This window comes from Aspergillus neoniger (genome assembly GCF_003184625.1).
Source record: "Aspergillus neoniger CBS 115656 unplaced genomic scaffold BO87scaffold_13, whole genome shotgun sequence".
NCBI lineage: Eukaryota > Fungi > Ascomycota > Eurotiomycetes > Eurotiales > Aspergillaceae > Aspergillus > Aspergillus neoniger.
This window is the reverse complement of record NW_020291141.1, coordinates 468,350-491,354: the sequence shown is the minus strand read 5'-3', so window position 1 is coordinate 491,354 and position 23,005 is coordinate 468,350. Positions and strand designations below refer to the sequence as shown.

The following is a 23,005-nucleotide window of genomic DNA, read 5'->3' as shown; positions in this document are numbered from 1 at the left end:
CGAATGGGCATGTTTGGTCGCCTCAAACCCCATAGGCGCTCATATCAGACCTTAGTACTGCGTGATTGACTGGCATCTTGGTGCTTAGTAGATGCTTTGTATGGGCCCGAGGTATCCTGTGCAAAGTAGCTCCTAGGATGATCACCAATCAGGCGCTGCTTCTTGAAATGATAGGTCCTCGAGCAGGCGGCGGAGGTTCCGGCGCTTCTCTCATAGCTGAACAAGTTTTATGCAATGAGGACTGATATCGTAGCATACTGCCCGTTCATTGGCTCGAAGAGGGCATAATTTCAAAGGGCCCTGCAAGAAACGTATTCGGCGCAAGTACTGGTTTTGAAGGCGGTTGACGAGACGCCTGCCTAGCAAATTTTGACAGCCTACTGTACTGGCTTCTATGGCAGTGTTCGCCTAGGCTTCCAAAATTCTACCGCAGCCGAAGTACAGCTTCTGTGGCTTCCGGCAAATATTGAATCAGATAGACTCTGTAATTCGAGACACACAAGATGGAAGCATCTCCGGCGACATTCGCGCCGACGGTGGAATAAAGCAAGGGAAGTGCTGAAGAGGGAAGCATCTCCTTAATCGAGTTGTTTTCTAGATAGAGTCGTCGTCTGAAACAGAGGTAGCAAGTGGAGTATCAACGTTGTTTAGCGTACTCTGTAAGCCGATGCGGTGAAAGGCGGTGCCGGGATATTGCGAATCCAACATGCCAACGAAGGATGAGAGCAAGGGAGACAGACCTGGATAAAGCAGTAGATCTGTACTAATGAGCCAATCGGTATGTATAATTCTATATAATACGCAATGTCTTATCAGAACAAGGAAGACATGATTTAGTATTCAGTATTCAGAGTATCGATTGTGTTCCGCGTTGCAGGTCAAATGTATACATTCTAGACTTACGCATACTTACATCGATTTAATATGTTCCGCTACATCATCACGCAGCTAGAACAATGTCCTTGACCACACAAGTAAGCAGATACTAAAAGTTTACCAGTTGACTTCAACACATCTTTAAACATCTCTACCCAATCATCCTGGATCTATGGCTCACTGAGTCACCCACCACAACAGACACAACCTAATATGCAAAAGTACGAGACAAGAATTCACCAATCCAACCAAATAGCTTGCAATCCATCCAGCATATGCAAACTACAAGCATGATGAGCAAGAGTATAGACTACCGTAAATAACCATCAGCTGAGCCATGCCCTCAATAGTTACCTAACTAGCTACATAATGGATACAGATTAACTTCGTCAGCGCAGAAGCAAGGACCAGCAAGCAGCTGGGAAGAAAAATAAGTAATCTTAGGTACATGCATACATATTTCTATTAGATTTATCTTGAGATTGAATTGTATGATTAGTTTTCGGGTTTATTGAAGTAATACTAACATTGGTTTTTTATACTAGTGTCATAGGTCAGTAGTGTCTGCCGAGCAGCAGTGCATATATATACCATTGTTACTAGTAAGCACCAACTACTACTACAAGATGAAAATAGTAGTAGTACTAGTATCCAAAGAAAACAGAATAAAACCAAGCCTCTGCACCCCAGAAGCAACTACTGACATCCACCTCACCATCCATAAACCAGTCTAGTTCAGCGATCTGAGCAGCAATACTACTACTAATGCACGATCACCATCCACCCACCCACCCACTGCACAGATCATCATCCCTCACCCCTCCTCCCTCATCCAGCCAACCTCCTCACCCTCACCCTCATAATCATCGAAATCAATACGAACTATGCAAGTAAGAAAGAAAAAAATAATAAATCATAACCAAGTCAAGTAAAGTTACATCCACAGCTTAGTAGAAGAAGAAGAAGAAGAAGAAGCACAAGAAGAAGCAAGCAAAGCAAGCAAAGCAAGCAACAGCAAAATCCCCCCGACCCGACCATCCCGACCGGACCCGAACGAACACAGACAGCCCCTCCAAGTCCCAAGTCCAAGTCCAAACACTATTAACAGATCAAATCAAACTAGTGCTTTGCGGCACCGTCGATCAAACCGGTCAATTTACTCCGTAGTAAGAAGAAAAAGTAAACCTTACTCTAAAAAAAAAAAAAAGAAGAAGGAAAGTCAAAAGTCAAAATTCAAAGTTGGCTGAAGTATCCGACCGATGATCGCAGTCTGGAATGTCTTGGCGGAGAAGGTGAAATCATTTTCCCTGCTGTTTCTTTTGGACCATGATTGAGTGAACCCTGATTGACTGACACTACTTTAGGATTGGCACTGATGCGTGTGTGGCGCGGACTAGGAGGGATGATTGACGAGGCTTATTGTCGATAGTGGCTTGATTTATGGGGGTACTTTTCTGATCACTATTGCTTATTACTTTATTGCTTTTCTGGGAGTGAGGCGAGGTGGCTCACTACTCACTACGTACTGTAATCTACTTATTCCGAACACTACGCTATTGGGAAGGTCTTTATTATTATTTCTTCATTGTGTTACCTTACAGTTAGATAGGTACATTAAGTACAAGTCGGGTCAGTGGCCGGTGGGTGAATCCTCGGTGCTAGTAGTAGGCACCCACTAAGGCACCAGCACACATGACGGGTTGGGAAAACCAAGCAACTCAGTTGGATGGGTATACGCTTAAACGCAATGCACGAAGCACTCAAGCACAAAACAGACGCTTTTCGAACGTTGCTCGTTTCATGCGTGGAAAGGACCGACTCCGTCGAGGGCAGATGCAATAAATCCTAGACGCCCCTCACGCCGGATTTGCATATGTAGACTGCGTCAGCCGTCGGAAAATGGCAGCCTTGAACACGACCGGGTATTCAGTGCCGCCTTCTGCGACCCACGGCTGGAGGGTTCGAAGAAGGTAAGATGCTCACACCTGTGTCGCATAGTAGATGTTAAAAGGAGAAAGGTGGAAATGGATGGCGGAGTCGGGAATAGAAAAGAAAGGGACCATTGTCGATAAAGTCGGTATCCCTATTGAATGGCATCACGTGATGGGGGGGCGAAAGCGAAGATCTTGCCGGAAGTCGGAGCGAATTAAAAAAAGGTACTATGAGCAGATCTGCACGGCGTTCAACGCCCGTGTCAGCTCCTCCGGTGAGAATGGCATGTAACACCCCTTGGGCGACAAGGGGGGCGGCGAAATCGCTCGTACAGCCGGGGAAGTGTAGCGGATCGTTTCTTTCAGCTGGGCGATCGAGTCAACCCGGTCGAAGTCGGCAAACAGAGTCACCAGGGACTCGCTGTAGCTTTCAGGCTCCACGGCTGTGGATGACGATGAGCCACTCTCTCCTTGTCGGCCGCAGGCGTATTCGTCATGGTGAACCGAAGGGGGATCTGGTGATTGGTCAGATGGCTGATCGTTACACATGGCATATTTTATGATAGGTCCAAGGCTGGACAACATCCAAAAGGGCTGACGAAAGGAAGTATCCCACATACCAACTGTCACATCTACTTCGGGTCGTACTGTTCGAATCTGATCGGGGGCGAGGTCGTCGGCGGCGTCTTCTTCGTACCGCGCTCTCATGAAATCCGGTATGGACGCACAGGGGGAGAGGCTGAGATCGGGAGTACGCGGACGTTCCGCTTGGGCGTCCCCAAACGACCATGCTGCAAGTTTCCGTTGATGTTCCTTGTCGAAAGGGCCCTTGAATTTCGACCGAGGGATTTCGCCGCGTTTGTAGTATTCGATCTTGATTCCATTGCCCTTGCCCTTGGACGAGGACCCACTGCTGGACCGGCGGAACACCCTCCGCACCTTTTCTCGGAAACTCATGTTGACCGGGGTGGAAAAGCCAGGCGATATGGTGGTGTATGGTGCCGATATATGTGGAAAATCGTTGTGATAGGAGGGGTTATGCGTTCAACCGTCGACTCAGGACCTCAATGTTGCATACCTTTCCCGGGGAGGGAATGGACGCGAGGGAGGGTGTGCAAGCACAGACGACAATCGAGTAGGTCCAGAAACCCTTGTATCATCGTTTGCCTAGACCAAGTGTGGGGTGGAGAGGAGAGGGGGGTGGAGGGGAGAAGAGGGGAGAGTAGAAGAAAGGAAGAACGAAGGAAGGAAGAAAGAAAGAAGAGGGGAGAGTAGATAGTGAAGTAAGAGAGAGACGAGAGGAAGGAAGGGCTAGACTAAAGAGTAACTAAGGAAGAGAGAGATATGATGGGGATTATGTCAAGGAACTAATGGAGCAGCAGTCCCAGATAGTAAGAGAGACAGCACGACTAACTGGGAGGAGTAATCGGAATCAGCGTCCATACCTATGATACAATGCGATGGGGAATTAATTACTCGTAGTTCGAAGTGGAAGGGATCTGATTGGAACGAGCGGTGCGAGGCACCATGCCGTTAGTTCCATACCACCACGACGGGGCTCCATCCAACGGAGTAAACGGAGTAAACCATTCCCAGAATGCACTGGGGCGGCCATTGACTTACCGGTTGGTGACTTATCATGGCTCGCTTGACCTTACTTTTTGCTCTGCACAGGCCAAGGTAACCTAACCTAACCCCACGGCTCTGGGAGGGTTGGGACTTTCTTGGGAGGGTAAGAGGCAGAGAGCCGGTAACTGGGTAAGCCGCGATTACCTGCGGCCAAATCCGAGGCGTGAACGAGAAACAAACGCCGAACGTGGAGGATCCACCGGGGGGGTTGAGCCAGGAAGGAGGGAGAGAGTGTTGTGCGTGAATTTCCCAAGCTTAGCCTGATTGTTCTTAGCCGGAAGACAGAATGGGGAATGAGACTCGGAGTATAGCAGCTTGTGCAGTAGTTGAGTTAATTATTATAAGTCTTGGGGTTTTATGTCACTCGACGAAGGAATATGCTAGATCATAAAAATTCCATGCTTTGAGGGATAATAGTAAAATAACTTATAAGAGTAGAAATACAAAGAAAATGACTGACAGGATGGCAAAGAAAGTTCTTCATCGTCATCATCACCAGTCAACTTGTTCCCCCCTCCTTGAAGCGGGACACAACCCAAATATGACAATTTTCGTTAAGCATTTTTTCATAACGAAATATTTCCCTCATTCTCATTCTTTTCCGCGGCGCTTCTGCAAACCCGGCCATAGAGTGCCGAGTCCCGATTCTGCCTTTCCCAGTTAGCCTAGAGCTGACTAACCCCTTGATTCTGAACCGTACTGTAAACTTGCCCCCCTCCTTCGGTGTGGCCCTCTTCTTACTTACCTTCCAATCAAACGTTCATCGGAGGAGGTTCACCGTCGGGTTGCATCGCCAGAACAAGGTACTACCTTAAGCCCAAAACAGTCCTATCTAAACCATGGTTTTGGATGCGCCAACCTCCCAGACCAATTTCCGCATTACGAGTGGTCGGGAAGTTACGCATCTCCGGCCGAAGAAAGTCAAGAGGGTGGTAGGTAGTAGTAAAACTCTGGGTTCTCTTTTCCCACCACTCTCATGTTAACTTACACTTTCCCCCAACATGTTGCAGGGCTGGCCGGCCAGCCGACGGACTGGGCTGGGCTTCGTAAGATTGCTGCAGAAGACAGGTGTATATCACGGTGTACTATCGCCCAGCCGGCAGGACTTGCATTATGGTGTGAGTAAGTGCGTGTGTGGCAATGGCAAAAAGATCAAGCAAGGTATCTGTCTGTCTGTCTCTTGCTGTCGTGGTCTTGCTGCACCGAACGATTCCAGAAACACAGCCAAGACGGTCCAATCTACGTGCCACCACCGACCGACTCGAGTCAAGCTGCATCTTGTTCTTCCCATCGTAGCGATCGGGATGTAACCCTGCGACTCCCCCGGCATCAATCATCATTCGTTCCCTCATGGAGGCTGGAATCTGGATGCTTCTTTCTGTTTGCTGTCCGATGTAGATAGGCTGGGGGGCGCCATATGACTTGGTAGTAACTATCCCACGTCAGTCGCCGGAACCGAGAACGGTGCGGTGCCACTGGGACAGAGGTTCTCATCTCAGACAAGTAACTAGTACGAACACAGTAGCAAACGGTTTGACTAATGAGATAAAGAACCACCCATGGACGATAAGTAATTGCACGAATGATATCGCTGGCATAATCGTGGATTCCGACTGCCCCGCTGAAGGTGGTTCGGAGTCGCCCCCACTCGGCACGGTACTTCCGGTGACCAAAACGGCTATTTTTGACTCATATAACAAATTATCACATTCATCTTTCATCAAATAGGCCTGCTGGCCCAATGGTAAGGCGCTTGACTACGGATCAAGAGATTGCAGGTTCGAGTCCTGCGTAGGTCATTCCTTTTTGCCCCCAATCCTTCTTCCTCTTTACTATACCTTCCAGGGTATGCCCAAGTGCCTACCCATTTGATATATCTTTTTCTGCCATCGTCAGGCACGCAGTATATGGAATCATACAACATAACCCAACAACGAACTGAAACTTAAAAAACTGTGTGAGACGCAAGGGGTTCCAGCCAAACCTGGCACGTTGTTGGGCCGTCACCACACGCTCGGCGTGGCATTGTAACACCCACCGTCAACTAACTAACTTACGCCCTCCCTTCTATGATGTCATTATGGCAGCGCAACTCACCCCCGGGTTTTGCCTCCCTCCTCTCCCCAGCCATCCTTCCAAACTTCTTCGGGCATGTATACATGTTACATACGTTCCCGATAGTTTGGGGCGCAGAGGAAAGACGTTGAGGATTTGGCCACTTGTCATCGGTGAGGGATGCGAAGTACACAGTACTAAGTAGTGGCCACCTTGCGCTGCCGGTTTGGGCCGTTTCAGCTCGAGCTACTTAATATATACTAGACGTTTCTGTGATGGGTTGTGTCATATGGAGGCACGTGATACTATTGTTGGACTGTATACAAGTGTACAGTGTCTATTTCAAGCAGCTGGCTAAGTCTTGGCTTTTACTACTGAATTGGTTAAGGATACGACGGCTGGCATGTCGACCGGAAACGGTTCCTAAACCTTTCATTCCCTGTCCGGGTTTGGCCGATCCTGGACCCGACGGCATGCCTCATGATGCAATCGACCGATCGAACACGGGCGCGGGTGTCACCGTACCTTCTGCTTCTACAAAGTACCTACAGTAATAATAGGAGTGATTGATTGTAAACTGTATAGTGTAGCAGCAGACTCGATTTTGTGGTTTGATTAGTATCCTGATAGTTTGGTTAGTGGTCAATAGATATCCTGCAAGTTCGACCTCTCATTAATTGGCTATATAGAGCCAATGCAATGAATGCATAAAGGCATTGTACTCCATACGTATGTAGTAACTCCGGTCAAGTGAGACCTTGCCTTGTGCGGACGGCTCGCCTCGGATAAACTCAGGTCCCGTCCGGGCGGGATGGGATCGTCTGCAAGCTTGAGAATTAGTCCGCTTAACATGGCTTGTTAAGCCCCAAGCTGCAGGTACAGTTCCGACTCGCCGGAATCAGGGGGATGTGCGCCAGCTCCAGCTGCCATACTGCTTGCTTGACACTCAATCGCTTCGTAATTGCCATTCCTGCCATTCCTGTAGAAGCCGCAAGCAGCGCATGAGCTGGGTTCGGTCTGGTGCAGAATAGCAACTGCCATCATGGCTGGCCAACATGATTGTTGTCTCTTTTGTAGTCATGACTGAGAGCAGGATGTTGTTGAAAGGAGATGAAGGAGGATTTGTAGGGATTCAAGCCGAGCCCATGGAAATGCGCCTGCAGGTAATAAACATCTGCAACCCTCATCCACGCGCAATTCAACCCATATTTGGATCCGCGTGCACTGTGCCCCTTCCAATCTTACCCTGCTGTCCCCTTCGACACGATCCCATGTGACCGCGGCGTGACTTTCGCCCTCGTTTGGATTCCCCCGCTCCCACAAGCATTCATTCACAGATTGTTCCTGTGTGAACTGGCGCACAGCTCAACTACAACACGCGCTACAGGTCTACCTACATTGAATTGCACTGGTCGCGTCCAGCTTGAAATCAATCCAAGCGCCGGTGGTTCAGTGTTACCCGCAAATTAATTGCACCTTGACCCGGCCCTCCACGGATTAACGTTCCCCGAATCGATTTAGGCAATCGGAAAGGGCCACAGGGCAACATACCAGACCAGCCCGCCCCTAACTTCCCACTTCATCTGCCGTTGGTTCTTAATCCCCATTCTCGGAATCGCACGACCTCGACGTTTCGCATCCACGACTCGTGTCCATTCCGTTCGCACAGACTGTAGGTTTTGTCCACCCACTGCTGAATTGACTCGTTGTCGTCATCGCCAGTGCACTAACAATATTGTTGCTGCACAGGATAATCCATCACAATGCCTAAGAAAGGAGGAAAGAACAAGAACAAGGGCAAGAAGAGCGGCGGTGCTGCCGCTGCCGCAAAGAAAGCAGTCGATGCCCCCAACAATGTGTGAGTAGAACTCAATCGCACCCGCAATTGTGCTGTTGTTTCGTCATCGCGGTCTTGTTTCGCACAATGACACTGACATTTTTCTCTCCGGAACAGTGTACCAGCCAACGAGGTCGAGGAAACAGTCACCAAGAGCGACAGTGAGCTCGAAGCTGTCGCTACCGAGGCAGGCGTCACTGACACCACTGCGCCTGAGGCTGTTGTCCCCGAGACAGTCACCAAGGACGAAAGCGAAGTTGAAGCCGTCGCTGCTGGTGCCGACACTGGTGTGACTTCAGCGCCCGAGACCACCATCCCTGAGACTGTCGCCAAGAGTGAGAGCGAAGCCGTCGCTGCCGAGACTGCTCCTGCAGTGACTGCGGCACCCGTGGCCACCGTTACTGACACCGCCGCCCCGGTCCCCGCGCCTGCCCCTCCGGTCAACTTCACTGAGGAGGCCTCAAACGCAGTCAATACCGCGTTCCCCAAGATAAACGATGGCATCGTAGAGGACGCTGCGCAGCAGACGAAGACTGCTCAGGCGGAGACAGTGGAGGAGGGCACGAGTAAGTAACCCAATGGGTGCGCATTTGCGCAGGGCTGATAGTTTGCTGACAACGTTCGTCACCAGCTGTACTACCTTCCACCTCCACCCTTGAAGCTTCCAATGCGGATACCACAACCCTGCCTGTCAGAACCAGCACCCTCGAGCCCGAGACCGCCGATGCCCACGTGAAGCGCCCCTACGAGAGCAGCATCACCACCAAGGAGGATGACCACAAGCCCCACAAGATGCCCAAGGTGGAAGATGAACCCGTCATTGCCACCGAGAAGGCAGCAGCCGCAGACACTGTTCCGGCTCCTACTGGCACCATCGTGCAGCCACAGGTTGTCCCGGGGCTTGGTGCTGGCTCCGCTGATAAGGCGTCGAAGGACTTGGAAGTTGCCGGACTTGCCGCGACGGACAAGGATGCTGGAGCTGCGTCCAGCACGACAGTACCTCAGACTACCGAGGCCGTCCCGGCCAAGGTTACCGAAGCTCCGTCTAGCGCGGCGGCTGACACCACCGCTGTCGCCCCAGTGGAAGCTTCTACCAAGCCCGAGACTGCTGCAGCCATCGCTCCCTCTGAAGTACCTGAGAGTACTGCCAGCGCTAAGCAGACGTCCGAGTTGACACAGCCGGAGCCAGCAACGGCGACCAAGGCCCCGGCCGCAGCCGCAGACAGCGAGCCTATTGCGGTTGTTCCCAGCACCATCATCAGACCCTCTGGACGTGACAGCAAAGCAGCGGATAAGACTGTGGAGAACACTGCCGCACCCACGGCCTCTGAGGCTGAACAGCCCCTGAAGGTTGCGGAAGACAAGGAGCAGGCGACCAAGACACCAGAGACTTCCAAGCGCCTCAGCGCTGTCGCCTCTACGATCAAGGACACGAAGCCCCAGGAGGCCCAGAAGACCGAGACCTCGGCCACCCAAGGAGTTTCGTCTGCACAGAAAGAGGAAGGCGCTGCTGCCCAGAAGGCCGAGGAGGTCAAGTCGGAGCCTCAGGCGGAAGGCACCTCTGCTGCTAAGCCCGAAGCCGCTCAAGCCGGACAAGAGACCCAGCAAGCGGGCGCCGCTGCCCCGAAGGTTGAGGAAGGCAAGACGAGCGTTGAGCAGGCCAAGTCCGAGGCCGTCAAGCCCCAGGAGACTGCGAAGTCGGAAAGCAGCAAGGCCGAGAAGCGCAAGAGCGGACTTTTCGCCTGGCTCAAGCGCAAGATCAAGGGCGAGAAGAACTAGAGTTCTGCCTCGTTTCTCTGTGCTTTTCCTGCCGGAGGTGTTCTCCGGAATGAACTTTTGGCTCCTTTGGCGAGCGGTTGCCGGCCCAGGAGCCCATATTGCTGATACCCCAACATGGATGATTGCATGGAGTGATGGATATTAAAAAAGCAAGAACACAAAACCCAATAAAAATATGGAATAAGGGAAAAGAAAAAGAAGAAAAAAAAAATCCAGGCTAGGCAGAAAGATACCAGAGATAACATAACGCCTTTAGTATGATGATGGATGGCGGGTGTACGATATGAATGGCCAGGACAGGATACCACTAAGGATAGGATTGCTTGATTAATTGCTTGATTGGGCTGGGCTGGGCTTTCTGACTGGGATGCTGCAAAGCGCTATTTTGTATTTCGGACGGACGTATGGTTCATGTTCACGTTCACGTTCATGTTGATGTTCATGTTCATCTGGGCTGGCTGCATGGGCCGAGACTGGGACGAAGTGTATGTAATTGGCTTAATGGTAATGGAGGGGAAATGTGATGATTTTGATTATTGTTTTTTGATGTGGTGGTTCCGGAGGAGACCGGGATACTTCTTCATCTTTTTATTCGTGAGCGATGTAGACGTATAGTAAGTAAGTACGGGGTGATGGCCGGGAGCTGCCAACCTGGGCACTTGGCGAAGCTATTCCAAAGAGTGGATAGTTGCCAAAAAGGACAACACATCACGGCAATTCACCGCCATTTGCAGCGACGAGGATGTCGGCAGTGGTTATCGGATTTTAATTAATTATTACGAGGGACAAACCCGAATCTCTTTGGGGTTTAGCTGGGACCACCAGGAAAAGAATTCCCCGTCACATCCTCTTCCACTTCTTCCACTTCTTCCACTGCTTCCACTACTTCCACCTCATTTAACAGCTCCATCAATAGCTTCCCTTCAAACTCGCCACTATTTGCTGGGCAAGTTTGTTTCCTCCCCACCACAGCCGCTATCTCTTCGCTTTTCTATTCTGATGAAATTCTGATGATCCCTTCCAAGGCCTTCCAGGAAAGGGGATACTTCGATCGGCTAGTCAGCGATGATATCACTTACTATCACTTACCTTGGCCGATCCCTCCGTCAGCCCCTCCACTTGCCGCCCCACGATGAGGGAATTCGCGCCTCCCTTTCGTCCTCGTCTTCCCCTCTTTCGGACTTTTGGGTGAATCAGTCTCCATCCTGACTCCATTCCCATCGTGGCTGAGACAATTCCCACCGGTTGCCGACCGATCCAGGCCAAGCTTTCCTTAAGCTTTAGCGCCGTGTCCCTGGTCACTGTCTGATGATTCGCCCATCCGATCACACGAGGGAGGGGTCCCAAACCTCAATCCCCACTCCTTCGTCCCTCCGTCACTGGCGATGGGCGTCTCCAGCACTAGTCTGGGATTTAGGACTGTGTCTGAGCTACAGGAAAGGGGCGCCATGAGTGGCTGCCACCTCTCGGGGCTGAGGACAGCAGCCAACGAGTGGCTGTTCCCTCCTCCCGTGTTGTGTGAGCTGACGGATGTTGCGGCAGGCCAGAACAGGGAGCAGGGGGGACAGTTTCAATGAGCTAACTGGATTGACGGCCGTTGGCTGATCGTGGGAGCCTGCTGTTGCGCCCCTCCTTTCTCTTATTTACATCACTGCGCTCCCCCTTTCCCTGTCGCTGTTTTCTAGCATCGCTTTCTTCTCTCTTCTCCCTATCCATCCACATTTACACATCTGATTCGGCACAATGGTCCATCTTGCTCAGGTTAAGCGCGACAGCGATGTCGAGAAGACCGCTGAACGGGTCGACTCCATCCACCTTGAGGACGATGCCTTCTACTCCAGCGTCTACGGCACTCGTTTCGCTACGGAGCAGCTTCCCTCGACGGAGATGCCGGAGCGGGAGATGCCTCGCGAGGTGGCCTACCGTATGATCAAGGATGAGCTCAGTCTGGATGGAAACCCCATGCTCAAGTAGGTTCGGTCGATAGCAAGACATGACAAGAAGCTAATCCCTTCACAGCCTTGCGAGTTTCGTGACGACCTACATGGTATGTGCTTTGCACCTAGGGTATTAGGACAATGCTAATTCGAGTAGGAAGAGGAAGTTGAGAAACTCATGACCGAGTCCTTCAGCAAGAACTTCATCGACTACGAGGAATACCCCCAGTCTGCCGAGATCCAGAACCGCTGTGTGAACATGATTGCCCGTCTGTTCAACGCCCCCACCGACAGTGATGACGAACACCCCATGGGTACCTCTACCATCGGATCCTCCGAGGCCATCATGCTGGGCACATTGGCCATGAAGAGACGGTGGCAGAACAAGCGCAAGGCGGAGGGCAAGGATGCCTCCAAGCCCAACATTGTCATGAACAGTGCCGTCCAGGTGTGCTGGGAGAAGGCCGCCCGCTACTTCGATGTTGAGGAGCGCTACGTCTACTGCACGGAGGATCGCTACGTGATTGACCCCAAGCAGGCCGTGGACCTGGTGGACGAGAACACCATTGGTATCTGCGCCATCCTGGGTACCACGTACACTGGTGAGTACGAGGACGTCAAGGCCATCAACGACCTCCTCGTTGAGCGGGGCATTGACTGCCCCATCCACGTTGATGCCGCCAGTGGTGGTTTCGTCGCTCCCTTCGTTGCCCCCAACTTGGAGTGGGACTTCCGTCTGTCCAAGGTTGTGTCCATCAACGTGTCTGGTCACAAGTACGGTCTGGTATACCCCGGTGTTGGCTGGGTCGTCTGGCGCTCGCCCGAGTACCTGCCCAAGGAGCTGATCTTCAACATCAACTACCTGGGAGCCGAGCAGGCCAGCTTCACGCTGAACTTCTCCAAGGGCGCGTCGCAGGTCATTGGACAGTACTATCAGATGATCCGACTGGGCAAGCGGGGCTACCGGTCGATCATGACGAACATCACACGCACTGCCGACTACTTAGCCGACCAGCTGGAGCAGCTGGGCTTTGTGATCATGAGCGAGCGCGGCGGCAAGGGCCTGCCGCTGGTGGCGTTCCGGCTGCCGGCGGACCGCGACTCGGAGCAGTTTGACGAGTTTGCGCTGGCGCACCAGCTGCGTGAGCGCGGGTGGATCGTGCCGGCGTACACGATGGCGCCCAACAGCAACTCGCTGAAGCTGATGCGGGTGGTGGTGCGCGAGGACTTTAGCAAGAACCGGTGCGATGCGCTGCTGGCGGACATTAAGCTGGCCTTGAAGACGCTCAGCGACATGGACAAGGCGATGTTGGAGCGGTACACCCAGTAAGTTACCCTTGGTGAGACTGGTGTCGATCTGAGTAATTGCTAACGGAAGTAGTCATGTCCGGGTGCACTCGACCAACTCGCACAAGTCCAAGCATGTGCACCCTCACTACAAGAACGAGACCCATTCCTTGCAGGGCAAGCATGGGAAGACCCACGGTGTGTGTTAGAGTAGACTCTGTTAGATGACAGTGGAGGATGGTGAACATGGACTGTATATGAGGCATGGACATAACACGGATACAATGATGCTAGACATCTCCGATACATGAATGCGACTGAAATAAGACATTCACAGTGTTGACGGTGGATCTCCCATGCTACTTAGTACATACTAGTAAAGGTGAAACGCGGAGGCGAGGCTTTGGACTGCAGCTAGAGAGCGACCGTCAGCACCAGCCTTGTACTATCAAGTAGTTGTTTGGCCTCGAGTCCAATGGCTGTGCAATTTAGCCCGCCTTGGGGCCGCCCGGACCCAATGGCTCACTTTCTTTATTGAATCCCATCTCATCCTGCATTGGACTATCTCTCTCCCCTCTTCCTCTTCCTCTTCCTTTTCTTCCTTCTTTTCTCTCCGTCTTACTTTTTTTTTTTTGTCCCCCTTCCTCTCTCTTCCCCCTTCCCTCTCTCCCATAAATCCTCTCTCCCTCACCCTTCTCCATGCCCCTCTTTCGCCGTAAGCACAAGCCGTCTGCTGCCGCGTCTGCATTCCGATCTGTCGAGCATCTGCCCGCTGCCCCTGGCGTCTACCCCGACGACGATCTCGACCGTCGTTTCTCCGTCTCCACCTCCCGCGAGCGACTCCCTCCATTGCCTGTCACTTCATCCTCCACCACCAACACCAACACCACCACCTCCCCGCCTTCTTCCACTGCTGTCAACACCACCAACACCATCGCTTCTACTTCCACCTCCACCACGCCCGGTGCCTCTCCGCAACTCTATCAACACGATAATAATACCCAGGAATTTTCCACCCATCCCCAGCGTCGTTCCAAAAGCCAGCGTCATACCAGCCCGCGAGGCAACAACAGTAACGACAACACTCCGGTACGGCCAGCGTCCCCTGCACCCATCCTCGATGCTGACCCTCTCAATCAGTCGTGGCCGCTGCCATCCGAGCCACTACAACCTGTCGAGCCAGAACCTCGCAAATCCCGTCGCAGTCTCTTCTCGCTTCACTCGTCTGCAGCCGCGCGCGACCAGTCCGGAATTCTGCAGCGCAGCCGGTCGGTTAAGAAAATCTCCACGGGTCGATCCTCCAAACAACAGCGACCGTTGTCCATAGACACTACGTCCGAACGCCGCCCGGGAACCTCTTGGTCGAGAGAGCATGAATTAGACGCCCCGTGGCCCAAGGTTCCTCAAGCCCGTCGACCCCAACAAACGCCGCAACAACAACCGCAGCAGCAGCAGCAGCAGCAGCAGCAGCAGCAGCAACCGCCGGCGCCAATTCAGGGTCAGGCACCTCAGCCTCAGCCCCAATCACAAACTCCGACGCCGTCCCATACTCCTGCAGAATCTCCGGTTCAGCCTCCGCGGAACCACCCTCAAGCACAACAGCAGCCACCGAGTCGATCACCCATGCCGCAGAACACAGGTCCGACGCCGACGCTCGACACCCGACCTCCTCGTTCACCGCATCCTTCCGTCCAACGCTCCAATACCGACAGCGGCCTGCTGGAACATCTGACTCGCCCGTCACCGGTGGAGCCGTCCCGACAGCCCGCTGACTTGGCCCCAACACCGCCCCAACTGGACCCCACGGTCGGCCCTCGACCTTCTTCCCGCCAATCCCTTGGGCCCCCTTCACCCTTACGCCCACTCCCCGTTCATCCAGACACGGTTGCCAGTGGCATGCCCGACCGTCCATCCGCGCCCCCAGGACAGTCTCCTGTCCCTGGGCATTCCCCTTATCCGGAAGCTGGCTTCCGGAACAATACCGCGTCGACGCCAGAGCAAGGCCGGAACACGCCCAGTTCGCGTGATAGCCGACGTGATCGTGAGGATGCCGAGATAGATGTGCGGGCTTTAGTCCAGAAGCATGATGAGCTTCGTAAGTAGCTGCTGCCACCGCTCTGGATGAACCATCGCTAATCAAATGCAGAGGCCAAATACTCCAAGGTTAAGCGTTACTACTTCGAAAAGGAAGCGCAGGTACAGCACCTTCAGAATACCGTAGCACACCAACGTATGGCCGTGTCCCGCACCGTGCTGGATGACAACGAGTATGCCAATCGGTTCGGTCGACTGGACGGTGCGATCAAAGATCTAGCCTTTTCCATCCGCAAGGACTGGGCGACACTGCCCTCCTGGCTGAACGGGTTCGTCAATGACGACGCACACACCACAGGCACCAAAGAGATGACCGCGATCGGCCGGGCGGTGGTGAGCCGGTGGTTAGTCGAGGAACTGTTCGAGCGCTACTTCCACCCAACCTTGGAGCCCACCTTCAGCCGACAGCTGAAAAGCATCGAGATGAACCTGCGACGACAGCAAGCGCAGCCGTCTACAGAAGAAGACAAGGAGAACGCGATCGCGCGCATCTCCAACTGGCGGCGCACCACACTGGACGGGCTCACGAACCTGCAGGGTCCGCAGGCGGACGAGTACCGGGCCCAGCTTATCGACCGACTGATCAACAGCCTGGTAGCGACGCTGGTAGCACACTTGCACGACCCGCCGCCGCCGGGGCTGGACAACGGGGCGCGCATGATCGTGGAGAACGCCGTGGGCATTGCCGAGAAGATCCCGCTGGAGTCGCGCGACATTTGCGTCGAGTACATCCTCCCAGGCACAGTCGTCCAGGAGGGTACCATGAAGGTCGAGACGGGACTGCCACCACTGAACCATGTGCGGACCGAGTCTGGTGGCTCCGCCGAGCAGGAGCGGGCAGAGGGCCCGGACGAGACAGAGGGAGGCGACACTGGACCGCCGCAGCGGGAGCAGCGCATGCGGTCGGTGTTCAGCTCGTTGATGGGACGGCGTCCTGGACCGTCCGCACCAGCCGGGGAGACTCGAGAGGAGCGCGAGCGCGGACCGGGACGTATCCGATTTGCGTCATTTGTGACGGCGGAAGTGAGAGGAAAAGGACCGATGAATGTACTGGTGAAGGCGCCTGTATATGTAGAGTGATGTCCCTGCTACATAGTACACAAGTTACGATAGAGAATATCAAAGAATGATATGATATGATATGATGACATGATGCATTATTAGTAGTAGTACATTACCCAACCCATCCATCCATCCAATCCCATCCATTCCACACCAATATTAATCTATTCTATGCCAGCATATACAGCATACATACCCACAGCGAAAGAACAATCAAACAAGCTAATGCACGCAAGCATGCAACACACAGCACACCACACACCACCATCTGTGTCCAGCACATCCATGATCTCACATAATACACCAGGTACTACAGTAGCATCCTACTCCTCATTAACAAAGTTATAAACACCCAAACCACCACCTCCTCTTCCTCTCCACCTCATCCGCATCCTTCGGAATCGACTCCAAATAAACAACCACCCCCAACACCTCCAACAAAAACCTCTCCCGATACGCCACAGCCCGGACTACATTCCCATCCAAATACTCGTTCATTTTCCGGAGGAGGATGTCGCTGTCGTGTCGGGCTAGAGTCAGGAAGTCGTCGGCTGTGAGGGAGAGTTCCACTTCTTCATCAACAGTATTATTTTCCTCGTTTGGTTTTCCGTTATTGTTGTTGGTAATGGCGTTGGTGTTATTCTTCCCTCCCGGGGAAGAAGCAGATGTGGATGTTATAGACTCAAGATCAAGTAAATCCTCCACACCCCTTTCTAGCGATTTATCATGATCGATCCAGACGCAGAACCCCTCGAACATGCCATTCCGTGTGAGGAAGGACATGACGGATGAGGGGTTTGTGCGGTTGAGGATGTGGCGGGGGAGTTGTATCCCACTGTCTTTGGTGGATGATGCAAGCATGCGGTGGAGATGTGTTGCGCTGCTGAGGTCGAGGAGGTCGGTTTTTTCGTTTCCGATTCCTCCACTTCCATTTCCACCTCCATTTGCATTGGTAGTGGTAGTAGGTGTAGCTGTACCACCACCACCGCGTCCCCCCGTAGTAGATAACAACGAAGCAGACGTAGTACTCGAAGACAACAACGGTCGATCATACCCCACCCTAACCCTCCAAAACCAATTACACGCGATGAGACTCACAATACACGGCACCAACACGACATACCCGTACCACATCGTGGCGGTAACCATGCTCGCCGCGCCGGCCACAAGGCCGTTAATCCCGTTCACGAGGGCATGGAATTGCAGACTGCGGAAGCGGAGTTTCAGTGGGTGGTGGTACATTCGTACTTCTTCGATGCCGATATCTTCTTCGTCTCCGGGATTATTGTTATTACCGTCCCTTGTTGTTGCTGTGGATGTGGATGTGCTGGTAATGTTCTGGCAACTTCTCCAACAAACCTGGAACCTACCCACCAAATACCCCGACCAAATGGCATTAACGAGTCCAAATACCGCGGCTAATCCATTGCCTATGTATCCGCTGAGCAGGTTGCTGGCGACGTAGACGTGATGATTCGCGCCGAAGATCGCCATGATGGTTCCTGTGCCGACGAGAAGCGCGCCGAATCCCATGAGCGCGTCCATTAGGATCCGGTCGACGATTTCGGTCCCGAGTTCGCGGAAGTTGACGCTGAGTCTGCTCCGTAATAATAGCTCCGCTTGTGTGTGAGTGGTTGTGGTTGTATTTGTATTTTGTGGTGTTGTGTTTGTTGTTGTTGTTCTTGTGGTGGTGGTGGTGATGGAATCGAGTAACTCGCGCAGATACCGCCGCTCTTTCAGGAGTAGCTGCACGTTCGTGTAACTGAGGTAGAAGTCCCTCGCTGCCACTAGGGTAATAAGCAGGGCGATTGGTCCACCAATGGCCATGAAAACCATCGCGTATTTCGGGACGGGGATCTGGTTCCACACGTTGGCGGCGAAGTCTGCTGCGTTGGCGAGTTCGAGGAAGCCGACGCCGGCGAGGAGGGAGTTGCGGAAGAGAGGTTGGTGAGATAACTGGAAGTTGTAGTTATGTTTTCGTCTTGATTTTTGCTTCTGTCGTGAGGTGCATTTGCGGAAGGGATTGAGGAGGGTGGAGAGCTTGGTGGATGGTTTTCGGTGGGCGCGGGTGTAGGTTACATTATTTGTCGGAATGATGGTGGTGGTAGACGTGGTTGTGCTGGGGGTTGAGGCGGAGGTGATGGTGAGGTCGCTCGACTCGCGGAGGAGCTTGGGGATAGGAGGAGATGACATGGTGGTGGTGAGGTGGGAATTGGACCACCATGGGGGAGGGACATGGGGTGAGGAGGGAAGAAGAGAGGAGAAGAGAAGAGGGAGAGAAGAAGGGGGAAGGGGTTGGGGGGATGGGAGATGGGCTATTTGGCCGGATTGGGCCTGGGAAAAGGGGTGGGGCCCGCCCTGTAGGGCTGAGCCGATCATCCGTGGTTGGCCCTATTTTTGGGGTTACGTGGCCTGCTAGTTAGCAGCTGCAGATTGCGTCCTTGGATAATGGTTCACCGCTGAGATAGTATACGTATATTCAGTGGGTCAATTCTATTCTATTGTACACAGGTTTTTATACACATCATATTCTTATAAGAATTTTGCTTCACGCACCATCGACGCCTGGAAATATCCCGGAATCACTTCGTACTCTTCCACCGCCTCGAACCCATACTTCTCATACAGGGGCCGTCCCGCAGGCGTGGAAGCCAAGAAAGTCGGTACGCCTTTCTCATCTGCCCGGTCCAGTCCCCAACGCAGTAACCTCGATCCGATGCCCCGGCCGTTGAACTGGGGGAGAGTGCCCAGCATGTCGAGGTCTGAGCGATTAGCATGATGCAGGTCATACTACAGTAAGAAAAAGGACAACTCACAGAAATACCCCTCTTTCCTCCCTCCCATGACCCTCTTCTTTTCACTATTCATCAAACCAAAGAATCGCTCACAGAGATCGGCATCCGAGCTTGGGGGCCAGACAGTCTTGGTTTGATTTTTCTCACCATCTGAAGTCACTTCCTCTGGGACAGGATACCACCATTTGGCAAACGCAGCTACCGTCCCCTCTTCACCCGCGGTAACTTTCAAGAACGCAGTGCGGGGAGTCGCAGTAGCCCGCGACTGTTCAATCTCGTGCTTGAACTGGTCTACCCAGAAACTACGCACATCCTCGGTGATGGGAAACATGCGTCGACTGAACGGGTCGGAAAAAGCATGCAAGAAGACATCTGCGATAGCGGGGCTATCACTGGGTGTCGCGGGGATAATGCGCAAGTCATCTTGCTGAGGTTTCTGGTGGGAGCGTGCGGGGGTTGGCTTGGGTTGTGAGGGGGTGCTGATTAGGCGGGTTTGCAGCTGTGGACGGATGCATGTTTTGGGCATGGTGGGGAGACGCAGTCGATGCATGATGAAGATAATGGAATGATATCGGTTATGATCGGGTATACAATGACCGACTAGTTGACTTCGAAAAGCTTGAAATAAATAATTGAGAATTGCTTTTTTGACTCATTTTGTTCTTATGAAAAAATTGCCACTTTTTGCTGCTATCACGTGGTTCCGATGGAATGATTCCGAGATCGTTCCGAGATGAATGTGTGGAGATGCGATTGATCGGGCCATTTTTAGGAAATCGTGTTGTGAAGGATGAAACTGGCGAGAAACTGTTGAGCATCGAGAGTGACAGAATATTATGTTAGGCAGCTAAATATGTATCAGCTGTGCTAAGCCGAGCTACTAGGCAATAGTCGTAAGACTAGTAGAATATTGGGATAGGTGCAGGACGAGCTTACTGTGCACAGGCAATAATATTCAGCTAATGCTTGTAGTAATACGCTATCTTCTACTCATAACTATGTGGTAATGCCCCATCTTACTCACAACCTGTGACACTCAGCCACCACAACGATTTATAGATGCCTGGCAACCCGCGGATTCCGAGCTGCATATAGGGCTGACCAACAAGCCTCTGGTCCGCAAGGCGAGACCCCTAAGCTTTTGGAACCGCCCGCCAGGCCAATCACGGCCCCCAAATACACCTGTCGCCCCACAAAGGCTGTACCCTGGATGGCACAAATAGGATCCAGACGAAACAAACATGCAGCACACCAGGCAGCCATATTCTAGGGGTCGACAGTTCTTCACGATGTTGTAAATAATAGAGACGGGATATTAAGGGAAGTCAGTGATGGCAGACGGGGGTGGGTACAAATTATTCTAAGTTCAGTGTCGTCAACGGCGATTCCCACACGATGAAACCAATCTTCTCAAGTACGAGCCATTAGGCTTCCTCATAACGGCGATTCCCGTGAAATTACTGTCCCTGGCCCCCACAGACAGGGTTCGCGCCGATCAACAGCTTCGGGCAGTCCAGCGTCTCGCTCACACGCTGCGCCCAATGGCTGTGCTGACGGCAGCCTAGAGGGTCTCCTCTTTGTCCGATTTCTCCTATATGTCCTGAGTACAATTGCACTTCTTCTGCTTGCTCTCTTCTTTTCTACTTTTCTATCTGTATATGTATCTGAAAACCTCTATGCACCATCTCAATCCTACGTACTTTATATGAACATTCCAACATGACCTCTTCTAGCACCCGCAAGCAGAAGAAACCCCAGCAGGCCAACCGCAAGGTGCTGCTGGCCGACGCCATCGGACAGACGCTGTACGAGCGGCTCCTACAAGCCCGAATTGACTGTCCCATCGCCCACTGGGCACCTGTGCACCATCCTCTGGCTCCTCAGCTCTCATCCACCATCAACTGCAACCTCAGCATCAACAGCACCAGCTCCAGCATCCTCACCACCTCCCCATCAGCCTCCACCTCCGACATTAAAAGCATCCCCTCCAGCCGCACCAGCCATGACTCACTCCACAAACCCTCATCATCATCCTCATCTCTCCCACCCCTTCCTTCCAACCGCATCATCACCCTCGGCGGACCCTGCACCAACCTCTCCACCCTCACCACCATCACCCACTTAGCCGCCAAATACAGCCAAGTCTCGCACATGTCCCTGCTCGACCCCAGCTACACCGTCTTCCTCAACACCACACACACCGCCGCGATCTGCTTCAAAGTCGTACACCAAACAGCCATAGTCGCCGGCGACCCCATCAGCTCGGAAGAGAACATACCATCTCTCCTCTCCGAATTCAAGACCTACCGCAAATCCCACCTCCTCGGCATGGCCTTCCTCGGCGCCAGCCCACGTCTCACACACTACGCCCAAAGCCAAAGCCAAAGCCAGACCACTAACAAAAACAACTGGACAATGCTCCACTTCGGCACCTCACGCGTCCTCAACCCTACCACCAACACCCTTCTCAACGAATCAACCGGAAAGCGTCTTATATTACAAAACAAACAACTCCTAAACCCAAACAAAGGCGGAATAACCCTGGACATATACATTCCCGGCAGCAATCCCACATTAGAAAAAGACCTCCAAGAAATATACACAATTTGGCGCACCACCCGAAACACCTCATCCACTCCCCAAGCCTTCATAACAGAATACACCTCTCCCTTCTCATCGACTCTCCTCCCCTCCCTCATGACCTACATCTACGCCAAGGATAAAAACGGCGTGCCGCTAGCTTTCGCAGCCCTGCGCTACTGCGGCGCTAACAACGGATACCATATCGATCCGTGCATGGCGCTACCGACGGCTCCCAAGGGACTGACAGATCTGTTGATGTTCGCTGCGATGGCGCTGTGTCGGCATGCCGGGGTGGGATATTTGAGTGTGGGGTTTGAGCCATTAGAGGAGTTGGGTGAGGTAAGGGGGCTGAGAGGCCCGTTGGAGCATTTGGCGAGAGGGGCATATCGGTTTGCGTTTAAGCGGTTGCCGTCGATTCAGGGGAAGAAGGCGTATTATGATAAATGGAGGACGGAGGAGGGGTTGGAGGAGAGGTTGTTTTTGGTCTTGACGGGGGCGGGGGGTGGACTGGGGGTTGTTGCGGTGACGCATGTTGCGAATGTGAGGATTAGGAGGGTGGTTTGGGGGTAGGAAGTTTTACAAAAGGGAAGAGGGTGTAAGTAAGTATGTTTTAGGGATATTATGTTTTGGTGTATATTTGGATGCGTGTATGATATGGTTTGGTATATGGGGACTTTCATAGTATTTTAGATGCATATGAGTTTAATTGAGTATATGATTTGCTTTCTGGTTACAAATATGAAGCATCAATACTAGACGCCTCGCTATTTACGACTTAACATGGGATATTCCAACCTAGATCCATTCATAAGATATATTAATGGATTGAGTAGTTACTGGCAAAGCAGCATGAAGAATACTCATGCAAATAAAACGTGGTTGAATAAGGGTGCTAAACATGCGGTATACTGAGGATAGTCAATCTAAGGGTTAGGATCTACTCGCCACTAGTGAAGCAAAGAAGCCCTTCCATGTCTCCTACATAAATTCTTCTATATCCTGCTCAAGCTTAGCAAGGTGCTCTTCAAGCCAAGTCATCGTCAGTCAACCAGTTGACAGCTCTATAAAAGCTTCATTCGCCGTCCGTGCTCGACTCGACGGCGTGATCCGTATTGGCAGTGTCAAGAATAAGAATCATCA

General features: G+C 52.4%; 8 protein-coding genes and 1 non-coding gene across 9 annotated transcripts; 4 read left to right on the top strand and 5 right to left on the bottom strand.

The window, feature by feature from the left end:
• Positions 1-3,035: 3,035 nt before the first annotated feature.
• BO87DRAFT_306827 (uncharacterized protein) lies at positions 3,036-3,764 on the bottom strand (the record flags this gene model as incomplete). Its single annotated transcript, XM_025619375.1, has 2 exons — positions 3,036-3,322; positions 3,428-3,764. The coding sequence occupies 2 exons, from the start codon at positions 3,762-3,764 to the stop codon at positions 3,036-3,038; spliced, it is 624 nt and encodes a 207-aa protein (XP_025480628.1).
• A 356-nt stretch (positions 3,765-4,120) lies between these two features.
• Positions 4,121-4,534, bottom strand: BO87DRAFT_375921 (uncharacterized protein). Its single transcript, XM_025623161.1, has 2 exons — positions 4,284-4,534; positions 4,121-4,220 (listed from the first exon to the last, which is right to left on the bottom strand). Exons 1-2 carry the CDS (start codon positions 4,420-4,422, stop codon positions 4,162-4,164), a joined length of 198 nt encoding a protein of 65 aa, XP_025480627.1. The 5' UTR covers positions 4,423-4,534; the 3' UTR covers positions 4,121-4,161.
• A 1,629-nt stretch (positions 4,535-6,163) lies between these two features.
• On the top strand, positions 6,164-6,235 carry BO87DRAFT_t133. The gene has a single exon. It is a non-coding gene; the product is annotated as a tRNA-Arg (tRNA).
• Positions 6,236-7,876: 1,641 nt separating this feature from the next.
• Positions 7,877-8,976, bottom strand: BO87DRAFT_37518 (uncharacterized protein). The gene has a single exon (XM_025622967.1). It carries the CDS (start codon positions 8,830-8,832, stop codon positions 8,218-8,220), a length of 615 nt encoding a protein of 204 aa, XP_025480626.1. The 5' UTR covers positions 8,833-8,976; the 3' UTR covers positions 7,877-8,217.
• Positions 8,977-11,850: 2,874 nt separating this feature from the next.
• Positions 11,851-13,540, top strand: BO87DRAFT_306389 (glutamate decarboxylase; the record flags this gene model as incomplete). Its single annotated transcript, XM_025619360.1, has 4 exons — positions 11,851-12,077; positions 12,127-12,154; positions 12,202-13,370; positions 13,426-13,540. The coding sequence occupies 4 exons, from the start codon at positions 11,851-11,853 to the stop codon at positions 13,538-13,540; spliced, it is 1,539 nt and encodes a 512-aa protein (XP_025480625.1).
• Positions 13,541-13,857: 317 nt separating this feature from the next.
• Positions 13,858-16,540, top strand: BO87DRAFT_458415 (uncharacterized protein). The gene is made up of 2 exons (XM_025628875.1): positions 13,858-15,426; positions 15,478-16,540. Exons 1-2 carry the CDS (start codon positions 14,031-14,033, stop codon positions 16,503-16,505), a joined length of 2,424 nt encoding a protein of 807 aa, XP_025480624.1. The 5' UTR covers positions 13,858-14,030; the 3' UTR covers positions 16,506-16,540.
• Positions 16,541-16,588: 48 nt separating this feature from the next.
• On the bottom strand, positions 16,589-18,748 carry BO87DRAFT_375916 (uncharacterized protein). The gene has a single exon (XM_025623160.1). It carries the CDS (start codon positions 18,678-18,680, stop codon positions 16,830-16,832), a length of 1,851 nt encoding a protein of 616 aa, XP_025480623.1. The 5' UTR covers positions 18,681-18,748; the 3' UTR covers positions 16,589-16,829.
• Positions 18,749-18,973: 225 nt separating this feature from the next.
• Positions 18,974-20,072, bottom strand: BO87DRAFT_375915 (GNAT family N-acetyltransferase). Its single transcript, XM_025623159.1, has 2 exons — positions 19,304-20,072; positions 18,974-19,249 (listed from the first exon to the last, which is right to left on the bottom strand). The coding sequence occupies exons 1-2, from the start codon at positions 19,806-19,808 to the stop codon at positions 19,020-19,022; spliced, it is 735 nt and encodes a 244-aa protein (XP_025480622.1). The 5' UTR covers positions 19,809-20,072; the 3' UTR covers positions 18,974-19,019.
• A 929-nt stretch (positions 20,073-21,001) lies between these two features.
• ergS lies at positions 21,002-22,623 on the top strand (the record flags this gene model as incomplete). The annotated part of the gene is made up of 1 exon (XM_025627731.1): positions 21,002-22,623. One exon carries the CDS (start codon positions 21,002-21,004, stop codon positions 22,433-22,435), a length of 1,434 nt encoding a protein of 477 aa, XP_025480621.1. The 3' UTR covers positions 22,436-22,623.
• Between the last annotated feature and the right edge of the window lie 382 nt (positions 22,624-23,005).

Excerpts from the sequence above, each read along its gene's own strand:
- BO87DRAFT_37518 (XM_025622967.1), bottom strand. The coding sequence starts at position 8,832 with ATGCCATCGTTTATCTTGGGGAACGCGGTATTGACTGCGTTTGAGGCC.
- BO87DRAFT_375916 (XM_025623160.1), bottom strand. The coding sequence starts at position 18,680 with ATGTCATCTCCTCCTATCCCCAAGCTCCTCCGCGAGTCGAGCGACCTC.
- BO87DRAFT_375921 (XM_025623161.1), bottom strand. The coding sequence starts at position 4,422 with ATGGCCGCCCCAGTGCATTCTGGGAATGGTTTACTCCGTTTACTCCGT. Across the intron at positions 4,221-4,283 it reads CCTTCCACTTCGAACTACGA|TTAGTCGTGCTGTCTCTCTT; the intron begins GTAATTAATTCC and ends TACTCCTCCCAG.
- BO87DRAFT_375915 (XM_025623159.1), bottom strand. The coding sequence starts at position 19,808 with ATGCCCAAAACATGCATCCGTCCACAGCTGCAAACCCGCCTAATCAGC. Across the intron at positions 19,250-19,303 it reads GAGGAAAGAGGGGTATTTCT|ACCTCGACATGCTGGGCACT; the intron begins GTGAGTTGTCCT and ends CTAATCGCTCAG.
- BO87DRAFT_458415 (XM_025628875.1), top strand. The coding sequence starts at position 14,031 with ATGCCCCTCTTTCGCCGTAAGCACAAGCCGTCTGCTGCCGCGTCTGCA. Across the intron at positions 15,427-15,477 it reads CCAGAAGCATGATGAGCTTC|AGGCCAAATACTCCAAGGTT; the intron begins GTAAGTAGCTGC and ends AATCAAATGCAG.